Genomic DNA, 12,092 nt, shown 5'->3' with positions numbered 1-12,092 from the left:
ATTGTTGTTGCTTGGTAAGGATAGAGGAAGTCATAAAGGGTGATGGATACCACCATTGACCATCGTCAGGAGTTGCAGATGGGTGAGTCCACATCTATCATTTCAGTGTTTTTTCCTGAGGTGAAATCAGGTAAGATTTGAATTTTGAGGCAACTTAGAAATACAAAAGTGCACCAAAGGCTGTCCGGAAGGGAATGTGGAAATAAGAATGGTGCAGTAACATCCACTTTGCCTGATCTAATGTATAGGTTGCAGGCATACATTATATAGCACTCTACGGGATATAAACAAGGAGCTGGATGCCCAATTCACCCTGCTTGACTGGCTATTTGGTAGGAATGATAGATTAACCCAGGGTCTTAAATGAAGTGACAGGGCCCGTTTGAGTCTTTGTACTAGACATGATTTATCATGCTGCGAGGACCCATGAGAAAGTCTCAGATTTTTTACATGCTACTAGATATACTAAATACTAGCTATTAAATTGTCTTTCGAGGAAGGTCATTTCAAATTGAAATCTTGACTTTGTATTTGGTGGGTGTTAACTTCATAGTTTTAAACCCTAATTCAAAATTGGTCCTGCTTAAACATGTAGTTACATACAGAGTATATCTAATTCTATCTTAGGCAAATGGTGATTTTCTATTGGTAACATGACTTCATTTTCCTCTTTTCCTCTGGAAATTGCTGTCTGGGTTTAAGTCACTAATATGTGTACAGGCCTTAATGAATATTTCTACATTTAATAAGCAATGTCGATGTAATATTGACACTTTATTCACACTGATATTAAACTTTCTCATCTTAAAACTTCAAGTTCGACTCAAATACTGTAAGATCAAAGTTTATTTTCCTTTCTAAAAACAAAAATGGTATCATAAACAAAGCCCATTTTGTAATCAGAATACTCCCTGCCCCTGTATTAGGCAGCTTAGAACAATGGTCAGTTATACATACATGAATTCCAGGAAACGAAACAAACAAAAAAATTGTCATTTAAGTAAAGTAGGTTATGAAAATTTTAAATGAATAAAAAAACCCCACCAAATTAAAAGGAGCAAAAAAGATCATTTTCCTTCTCTGAACTGCATCGCTTGAACAAACAAAATCTCCCAAAATAAAAAAAATAATTTATTTATTTAAATGTTTTTAAAAGTGAATTTCCCAGTAAACACAGGGTCAACCAAAAAAAAGCCTCTTTTATTTTAAACGTTGCTGAAAATAATTCTAAACATATTAGTTACTACCTTAGAAAGTGCCAAAAATTATCTCACCACTTCTATGAATTTTGACTATTCAATCTATGTACAGATGGATTCTGTACATAGAATTGTCAGGAATCTGTACTGACTCCCAAACCTAGTTTGGACCGGTTACTTTTAATTGAAGAGGTCTGTTTTCTTGTGATGAATACCCCTCAAGTCGTAGCCCCACCCCCACCATAAAATGATACGTCCAATAACTTAAAGGACATAGTCTATAAAGTTCCTATACCAGTTTTCATGAAACTGCTTTCTTTACAATTACTCGTATCTTGTAAAACCTAAATTTAAAATTATAACAGCAACAGCAGCTATTAACCATGAGGACAAATGGAATCTTAGTTTTAAATGCAACCACGTATGAGAACTGCGCGATTGGATAGTCGTCATTTGGGTGAAGTCATCGACGTGGTTTCACTTGCAGTTTTTGGAAGTTGACAACCCGTTTCCCAAGATTTAACAATTCTAAGCACGATAAATCAGTTTTGCACCCTGTCAAATACGTGGGCCGTTGCCGTTTACTTCTTGGCAATATTAGATTCAATTATGTCTTGTAGTCTCATCTGTGCAGAATGAAACCAACCCCTGCCTTTCCGCGCGGTATAAACCAAGACGCCCCTCAAAGGATCAAAGAGCTGAGCCACAGAGCCGGAAGAAAGCGGACTCGACATGTCAGATTAACGGGGACCCCAGACCTTATTCCCCACCGTAGGTCTTCAGATTTTAAAGAGAGGGTTAGGAAGATCAGGAGTGACAAGGAGGAGGGAGCCAAAAGCTCGATCCTTAATCCAACCGGAGACAAAGGTGAGTAACTGCGCAACGAGGACGGGTAGCCCGCAGAGGGAGGAGGTTCCTTGGGCCCCAGCCGGGTGGCGTGACTTCAGGAGGACTCAGAAGACGAGCCAGGACTGGGTAGAGAGAAGGAAGGTGCCCGCGGGGCGGGCAAACCCGCTCATCGAGGTAGGAAATGCCCCTGCCCAGCCCCGCCGGGCCGGGCGGGGAAATGAAACCAAAGCGAGTGCCCGGGTTCCCGGGGTGGGCGTCTCTGAGAAAGAGCGCGTGCCTCACGTCCTCCCGGCCCAGCCCCGCCCCCTGCGCGCTGCGCACGCGCGACCTTGCCCCGCCCCTCGCGTCCCCGCCAGAGGGATGGAGGGGAAGGGGAGGGGGCGGAGACGGGAGAGCCGAGGTGAGTAGGCTATCAGAGTCCCCAGACTGCTAGCGCGTGAGCCGCCGCTATCCGCGCTGCGTCAGAGCTCCCGGGCCCGCCCTCCTCAGGCCCCTCCTCCCCGCTCTGCTTTCCTCCTCCTCTACCCCTCCCCCTCCGGCCGAGCAGTGACTTAAGCAACAGCGGGCGGTGAAGCCCATTTTTCGCCTTCCTCGCAGTGGCGGCTGGCAGCCCCCGGCACGCGGCCCCCACGTTCTGGTCCGAGATGAATGTTGCAGCAGAAGCCGAGTTCAACATTCTCCTGGCTACCGACTCCTACAAGGTAGAGGCTCGGGGCGGGGCAGGTGAGGGAGGAGGAGAGGGCGCGTTGGGGACGGCGCGAGGTTGCGGGGGGCTGGGGGTGGTCTGAGGTTGGTGCGGGGCAGCCCCGAGAGAAGGCGCGGGCAGCCGCACCGGGCAGGTGAAACTGGCGCTGCAGTGGCGAGGAGGTGGATGGAGGAGGGATGGACGGATGGACGGCAGGAGGCGGGGCCTGGCGGTGCGTAGTGGGGGGCGCGGCGAGGGGCTGAGGCGGGCTGAGCCGGCGTCGCCTGCGGGCGGTTTCGCCTGCAGCACGGGGCTAGGGGGTCGGGGCTCCGCCTGGCTCAGCGGGCCCGGGGCCGGGCGGGTTTGGGCGTTAGCGGCCGAGCGCACGCCTTCCCCGGGAGCGCGCCCTTTTGGCCCCCGGCCGGGCTGGACTGGCCCGGGCGAGGAGTCGGCCGAGGAGCGGGTCAGTTAGGTAACAACTACCCCTGGGGCTCGGCGCTGGAGAGAGGGCGCAGGGTTTGAGAAATGGGGTTTTCCTCCACGGAGCTGAGTCGGGTGCACTCAGCTCTTGCTGGGAAGATAACGTCTCTTCTCTAGGAAGGTGTGGGCGAGGTCCTGGTAGGGGTGCCGGATTAGCCAGCCACGGTCCTCTGCCTGTGGCCCGGGTACGGAGAACACTTATCTGTCCCCGGTAGCGGTGCTGGATTCCCCGGTACCACTCCACTGGGCTCCGTTTCAAACTGCTTTGCTCCTAGTGGTCACTTATGTTCCGTGTTGCAAAGGCTAATCTGCCCTTATTCCATTAGGGCCACTACAGGATTTCTATGAAAAGGAAAGTGAAACTCGAGGAGTTAAATGAACTATAGTTTTAACCTTGGAGAACTTATAGGAGAGAGAAATGGCACAACATTGTGTTCATATGCACATTGGACACTTGCATGTATATCTGCCCTATTTTATTTGAAACACCCATTAGGAAAGAATGATGAGAAAAAAATGTGATAGTTCTTTCCTCTAGTTTTCAAATTATATGACTGAATTATATGATTTACTTTGCTAAGCTTGGTAAACCAGGACACTTAAAAGATGAAATGTGAACCAGAAATCCTTGTGCGAAATAAATTTTAGTTTTTACTTAAGCAACATGATGGTTTGGAATACAGTGGTAAAACATTGTTCTCATGTTTTTGTTTTGTGCTGTGATTTTTTTTCTTTTTCTTTTCTTAAATATTACAAGTATCTTGGAGAGTCTCGTTTTACTTGTTTTGTCCATTTCTTCCCAATTAGAATAATTTAGATGGATTATTATTTAAAGTAGAACCAAGTTTCACTAACGAGTGGTCTCTTAAATGGAAATTTAAAGTAGAAATATACACTATTGCCAGATTATGGTATTATCAGATATGATTTACATGTCCCAGAAACTTCCTCTGTGTTCTCTTAGTTCAATCATAGTGTTTTGAGTATCTTTAATAGTGATTTTAGAGTGGTTTCATTCATAGTTTTTTCTTAACTAAATTTTTTTAACTAAATCTTTAACTTTCAAAATTTTTTCAAGTAGCAACATGATTTAATTGAAATGGGAAATGTAGATGGATGTTTGGTCTAACTTTTAAAAATAAAATAAATACAAGTTCTTTTGGTTTGTAATTCCTCTAGCCATTATACATAAGGAATGTAAAATTGCTTCAACGTTAATTTCCTGGTATGCTTTAATTAGGAAAGTGAGTTACTTTAAAGTTTTCTAATCTAGTAGGGCATACTTAACTGCTCCATTAGAATTCCCATCTGTTTAACGTTTATTCCTATCCCTTTTCAAGTCATACTTGTATGTTTATCCCCTTTCTAATATGAAACTTTTTTCCCCCCAAAAAATCTCTTCATGAGGATTCATTCAGGTTGATATGCCTTTATACCAATGGTTTACAGCTGTACAGTAAAATAAATTGTGTATTCCACACTTACATTTTTAGTCTTTAAGTTTCATTTTCCTTATATTTTTAGTGGTCCTTATAGGCCGTATTCCATTTTTGCCTTTTTCTATTCTTGGGTGAAGAAGAGACAGAAATTATAATCTTGAGGTTACAAGTAATGAAACTTTTATTTGGAAATTTCATGAGTATATTACATATTCTTATCAGCACTTACAAACAATGGACCAATTAAAGAACCTAGTGGCTTTAACTGGAAGAGAGCAGCATATTGTTGATTTCTTTCTAAAACTGTAGGAGGGATCTTTGGTTGTCTAAGGACTACAAAAAGGTTTTTTGCAAGGTGGGACAGTGTCCAAGTCCATGACAACATGAGTGTTTTGTTTTTACTTGTATCCTCTCGAAAGGGTTTAGGACAATTTGGACCAAAGGAGGAGCATTTAAAATATATATCCATTTCTGTAATCATTCCTTATGATACATAATAAGGAGCTAGGACAACAAGTAAGTGTGGGTGTTCCATTTTCATCCCGTGTTCTTGGTACAAATAAAAAAGACACTTAAATGTTAATAATCTTCTGTCATTTTCAAAATGGCTTAAAGCAAAATTATTACTGGATTGTATTTATGTTTTGCTAATCCGGCTAGGGAAAGGTGCATTTGGACTGGCTTCAGCCATTGAAGTGCTTGAAAAGCATTTGGAATTTTTTGTAAAGGAGGCAGGATATTTTTTTTTCACTTACCTGTGAGATAGCCATTGGTCAATATCCAAATAACTAGATCATTAAAAGATGCTTTTCTATTCCATTCTTCCTTTCTCTTGCTCCTATGTAGAAAATGTAACAAACTACAGCAGAGAATTGTTTTAACATTTCTGAACATTTTACCTATTAGCAGATTAAAATAAAACGCCAATTGAGCTGTAGTTGAAAAAAATATATAGTGCACAAAAGTAATCTCTAAGCAATTTACACTTTAAACCACATCAAATATTAGTTAGGAACTATGCTGTCCAGTGTGGGTTGCTTCTCAAAAGGTAATTTGTAAACTAGTTATCTAAAACTTTGCACTTTATCATTCATTTAATAAATATGGTAGACCTATTAAGTATTCTAAAAGACAAGAGATGTCTCTTACAATCCAAATGGGTGAAAGTTGATTTTAGAGAATTTATGAAAGGCTGTATAATTTATGGTGATTAGGCACCCAAGACAACTTTTTTAAAAAAGATTTTGCTTCCTTGTCAGTGGCAGAATAACAAATCTTAAAAGCTTTGGCTTTTTGAAGGAAAAGAGTTGAGGAAATATGAGAATCCTCTTATGGCCGAGTTAGTCCTGCCTGGGACTTGGGCTACCCAGTGTCTGCCTTACTATTTGTCATAGTTGCTTCCCTTTCACTGCTTCTAAATGGACACTTAAATATTGTCACAGTGCGCAGCCTGAGCCTTGTGAGGAGTGAAGTACTGCTGTAGTTTGTATGTCAGAGACTATTTATGCATTCTTATGATGTAATTTTTCCAGTAAGTTTTATTTTGAGTTATAGGAAAAATTTAGGCAACAGAAATAAAATCCTATATTTAAATCATAAATACACTTCATAGGAAAATTAATTTAGGTCAGTAATATTGCAAAACATTAAATAGCAGAAGCTGATGTCTTCTTCGTCAGATGATGAAATCTCTTTTTGAAGTGTCAGGGAAAGATACAAGTTGCCAGGAACTCTGTGTCAGGAGGTTTAAGGGAAGAGGCAATGTAATGATTATTGATGGCTTTACAATTTCTCCCCTTCTCTAAAATAATATCCAAAAATCCTTAAGCCTGTTTTTTACATTGTTATTGCTTTAAAGCCAAATAGCAATGTATTATTTTCTGGAGAAATAGAAGTATTTCCAGCGCTTGAGAAGTCTTAAATAATATTGAAAAGAAGAAAGATTTTCGTTTTATTTTTTGCTGTTTCTAACATATTGGCTTTGAAGAGGCAGAAAGTCTTAGCCAGCGTAAGGCTGAGTGGATCCTCTTTAGAGTGCCCTTAGATATGTAGATAACATAACTTACTCTGTGACCTTGGTTATGTTATCCCATGTGCTCTTTTATGCACATGATGTTGTTAAAATGTTGACTTGTGATTATTTCTTAGCAGTTAAAAATAAAATTATAACTGAAAAAGTGGGGTAGTAGTAATTGCCTTTGGTCATGTGATCCCATTGTGAGAGGAAAGCTCTTGGTAAGATCTGTTCAGCCTTATAGGAAATCTAGAGAAGCTCAGGAGAAAATTAGACTGCTCTCACAGAAAGATTTTGTACAACAAATATTTCTCATACTTTAAATGTCATACTTGGGACAAGGATATTTAGCCTTGGGATTCCAATTTTTAAAGGCTTCTCTTTTCATGAAGTAAATTAATCACATAACTAAAATTAAGTTTTACCAAAAGAGCTACATTTTCTTGTGTGCCCATGTTCTTTACCACTCATTTATTTATGTGCTGGCAGTGCTCTGTTAGCTGCAGGAAGGCCATGCCAGTTTAGGAAACATTTCTAGGGGTAAGGTTTGCTGAAGATAGTATGAAAAATCTTGTAAATAATTTTAAATTTATTGTAGAACCATTTTCTACAGTGATAGAAACCAAAGCAGTGGTTAAAAAAAAAAAATCATGATTTAAGAGCTCCCTTTTTATAGTGCTCTGTAATTTTGAATACTATGAAACTTTTTGTTAGTATTACCTAACATATTTGAGCTCTTAATTTCCTTATTCATTCCTTCCAAGGCCTTCCCCATCACTGTAAATGGCATCTTTATTCACCCAGGTGCTCAAGCCAAAAATCTAGGAGACAAACTTAATTCTTCCCCCTCCTAATTCTCCAGATCTCATCACCCTAATTCTCTTTTACCTCCAAAGATATTGAGCCAGTTGTCTCACCTAACCTAGTCTTTGGCTGTAGCCTCCTACCATATGTTCCTGCATCCACTCTGGTCACCCTGTAATCCATTCTCTACTTTACCACCATGCTGATCCTTGTAAATGTGAATCAGATCATAGTCCCTCCAGCTTAAAACATACTAATGGCTTCCCACTGCAGTCGACATAAAATTCAAGCTCCTTGTTGTAACCTGTAAGCCTTACATGATCTTGTCTCTGCATTTCTCTCTGACTTGTACCATGTACCTCCTCCTCCCCATTCTCTAAGCACTCACCACTCTGACCTTTATTCTGTTCTATCCTTTACGTCATCTCCTATCTCTTCGTTGTTTAGGTCTTGCTCATTTGTGTATTCTCTGATCTTTCAGCTCTCATTAGTTCCATGAAAATAGAAACCACTTCAGTCTATTTACTTCCAAGTCCTCAGAATCTGAAACAGTGCCTGATACATAGTGGGTACAGAGTGTATATTTGTGAATGAATGAACTATTTATAAAATAATAATTTATTGATTTCAGTTTCTACTATATCTTCTCAATTTCTGGTTAAGGTTCCAAGGGGTTCAGAGCGAACAGTTTAGCAGAAAATAAAATGAAGAGAAATAGAAAACTTAGCAAAACTAAAATTACTATAAAACATCTGTTGGCTGTATTTTTAGAATAGTATTTACTAAGAAGCTCCATTTAAAGTTTTCCCTTAAAACAATGTTATACACCAATATAAATATCTGAACATACTATTATTGTTTTGTAAAACTATTGGGTGTTAGTAGATGATTAATAGTAAATTATGTTTCATGGTTAATTGCTGGAGAGTTTGCCTAGACAACTTAGATGCTTTAGCTAAATTCTAAAACAGTTCCCTTAAGTTTCTTCAAAGAAGATTTTAGAAATCATACTTTATTTCTAATTTAGCAGCCTAGACAATTTTGTGTTTTTAATAGCATTTATTTTCAGAGGTGGTATTCTGAATATTTATGCACAGGTTTCAAGTACCATTATTGAAGAACATAGCTAAAGTAAAGCTTCAAAATTATAAACACATTTAATTATTGTCCAGAACTGGAACTGTATTCATTCAGGTTTTCAGTGTCGCTATGTATTAGGTGGCAGTATCTTTATAATTAGTTTCTTAAATAGTTGAAATTGTAATCATTTATTACTAGGATATCATTGAGATATAGATTTATGTCTATATATTTGCATTGTAGTGAATTGCCTGATTTAATTGCTCTGGATTTTGTATTAGTTATTTTATATATCTACTTCTTAAATCTTCTTAAACTTACAGTGGTATCAGTCCCTGGGTTCTAACCAAAAAGACATTAGCATATATTACTAAATTTTGATGAGGCTCTGGTACAACAGAAAGTTCTAATCTGTTGCCTGACTTAGCAGTGAGACCACGTATTAATATTAAGATTCACCCTCAGCATTGCTTGTAGGCAACATGAGGGTGCTATTTTTATAGAGTTGCAAAGTTGCTTCTATTAGAGAGGCAACTAAATTATTTTGAATATTTGCGATTTTTTGCTCTCTCTACAGGGTATATTCATCTTAGAATTTTTGTGCTTTAAGTTAAAACCAAGTTTTACTAGGATTAAAATTATGCAGCCAAACAAGGAAAATGTTGGTTTTCCCAAACTTCAGATCAGCGCTAAACAGGAAAAATGGTTTATGTTTGCAGTGGTCATCCATGAAACTTGATCTGCAAAGATGTATTGCACCGTTACCCTTATTCACCACCCAGTACTTTTAAGCTTAAGGGCATTATTATTCCTACTCTTTCAGTTGGGCAAATACACATTATTCTTCAAGTTACTTTTTTAACCACATTAAGATATAATAAAATTGAAATTTTAATGAACACTTTTTCTTAAAACAAAAGCATAAATTTTGAACAGTAACTCTTACCCAAATTCATGGAAATATGTGATAATACCTCTTCATATTTTTAAATATATAAGGATTTGATGTTGCATTGTATTTATTTACCAACTCAGAGGTCATTTGAGCAAAAGAAAGATTACAAAACAAGATTTTTTTTTTTTTTTTTAATTTTTTGCTGCTGCTGCTTATGCATTCATTCAGGTTTTCAGTGTCACTATGAAGACTGGAAGACATCATTCTCACTACCTCATTATACAGATGAAGAAGTAGAGCCATGGGAAATCACTACTATTGACTTAACAAACATACCACATTTAGATAGTAACAGTACCAAATTCTTCTTTCAGTTCATTCTTTTATATTGTGTGTGTGCCCACCAGGCAGCTAGTTGCATCTCTCTTTCCCCAATGAAGACTTTTCCCCCAGATCAAGTGAGATATCTGTCTTTGTACTTTTGTTCCAGGTATATGGCTTAGAAGCCTTGCACTTCTTAAGTTCAGTCTGCTCTTTTCTAAAATTTAATGCTCTCCTGTGGTTTTGAGTTTAAGATACTGAACTCTTTAAAGTATCTTAATAAATATACTTATTTTTTATTTTTCATAGCCAAGAAAAGAAGCTAATCAATTGCAAATAAGTATAGTTTCTCTGGCTTTCAATAATTTCCAACCCTTTCTGTTGTGATTCATAGCCTATTCTTGTGTTTTCTAACTCAAATATCTCTTTTTTATATAGGTTACTCACTATAAACAATACCCACCCAACACAAGCAAAGTTTATTCTTACTTTGAATGCCGTGAAAAGAAGACAGAAAACTCCAAAATAAAGAAGGTGAAATATGAGGAAACGGTATTTTATGGGCTGCAGTACATTCTTAATAAGTACTTAAAAGGTATTATTTGTCCCGGATATTTAAAACACTGCTTTTAAATTGTTATATTCTGTTATTTGAAGGAACTTTCTGAATGGTTTAATTTTGATATTTAATTACTTTAATGACTTTAGAAGTTCTTTTGGAATTTTTTAAAAATCTCCTAATTCGAATGCATTAAATCTTATAATTTGAAGTATGTGCTTGCTGTTCTAAATATGAGGAAAAAATTCTAAAACTAATAAGTTCGAGAATAAGTTTAGAAAAGTCACTAATATTTGTGGCTAATATGGTTTGTTAATAGACTTCAGTCATTTAATTCAAAATAAAGAATTTGTTATTAACCTGGGAACTCGTTTCGAATTATGGTAGCAATTATAATTAAAATATTTTATGCTAGTCAGTTTTACCTTAAGGCCTTTTTTCAAAACTATCTATAACTATGAACTTAGTCTCAAATGCGTGGTAAAGCATATTAAAGCAGAAAATTCCCCAGAGTAAGTTTCTTTGCTTTCTTAATTGAAAGCAAATTAGAGAACAGAGTTCTCTATATTGGGGGAAATTTTATCTCTAACCTTTTCAAATAAGAATCATCAGAATTAAATACAGCTAATCACCATAATCTTGGCAGTTTTACGATCAGATAGTTTGGATATGTTATACTATTGAAAACCTACTTGGATATCAAAAGTACTTCTTTGAAGCAAGACTACCCAAGATATTTTGAATGAGTTTCCTAGTCACACTTAAGTCCTACAGATAAAAGACTTCATATTAGTTATTATTAATTTTAGCTAAAATATGTTGACTGCCTGTTATAAGCCAGCATTAATTTAAGTGCTTCATATGTCTTAACTCATTTAGTCCTCACAACCATTCTATAAGCAGGTACTCTACTATTGTTATCCTCATTTTACAGATGAAGAAAGTTTACTAAAAGTATATTTGGGGGACAAAATGTAGTCATTGTGGAAATTATTGGATTTTCAGCCCTAAGGCATCCTTTATAAATAGAGTGAGTGAGAAGATTCACCTGGAAAATCATCTGTATCAAAGGCTTACTCTCTCAAATTTGAAAAGTATAGAAATTAATAGCGATAGAAAAAATGTCTTCTTAGAAATTAATTTATTATTGTGATTTTTTAAAAAAATATACATGTAATAATTTCTACACATTTACTTTTCAAATAAGAAATTAACATGCTTAGAGTGATGATTAAAAGTGCAAATTTCTTTTCTGGCTCTGCTTTTGATTCTGAGTGAGTTATTTACCTCTCACTTCTTATTTTTTATCCAGAGACTGGGTGAAATAGCTAGAGATATTAATCCTGTGACAACTCAGCAATTCACAGAATGCTTTTTGAAATGTAAACAGATGTTTATCCTTTTAGGTAAAGTAGTGACCAAAGAGAAGATCCAGGAAGCCAAAGAGGTGTACAAAGAGCATTTCCAAGATGATGTCTTTAATGAAAAGGGATGGAACTACATTCTTGAGGTAAATAATGGTTTCATGTTTTGATCCATTATTTCGGGTTTGCTTTTAGTTCAAAATTTCTTGCAGAAGAATTTGAATAGAAGGCGAGATGTATAATTACAGCTCTTTTCTGTCTGTGACCCAAATATAACTGTTTTTGACATTCTAGTGTAAAGATAAGGATAACATTTACATTGGGGGGGCGTGGCAGATCATTAGTATCTAGAATCTAAAGCAGTTCTAAGTAATTTGTTATAATAAATTGTAATTTAAGAAAG

At 37.4% G+C, this 12,092-nt stretch overlaps 1 protein-coding gene across 1 annotated transcript in view; it reads left to right on the top strand.

Moving 5' to 3' along the window:
* Positions 1-2,047: 2,047 nt before the first annotated feature.
* NAMPT (nicotinamide phosphoribosyltransferase) overlaps positions 2,048-12,092 on the top strand; it is a 31,853-nt gene continuing 21,808 nt past the window's right edge. Inside the window, exons 1-4 of the mRNA XM_039849466.1 lie at positions 2,048-2,066; positions 2,646-2,749; positions 10,205-10,361; positions 11,732-11,835. Coding sequence (XP_039705400.1) covers positions 2,693-2,749; positions 10,205-10,361; positions 11,732-11,835 — 318 coding nt within the window. The 5' untranslated portion in view covers positions 2,048-2,066; positions 2,646-2,692. The remainder of the gene's footprint in view (positions 2,067-2,645; positions 2,750-10,204; positions 10,362-11,731; positions 11,836-12,092) is intronic.

Source organism: Pteropus medius, unplaced genomic scaffold, assembly GCF_902729225.1.
Source record: "Pteropus medius unplaced genomic scaffold, Ma_sr-lr_union100, whole genome shotgun sequence".
NCBI classification, from domain to species: domain Eukaryota; kingdom Metazoa; phylum Chordata; class Mammalia; order Chiroptera; family Pteropodidae; genus Pteropus; species Pteropus medius.
Note: the sequence above shows the minus strand (reverse complement) of the source record. Positions and strands in the feature narration are given on the sequence as shown.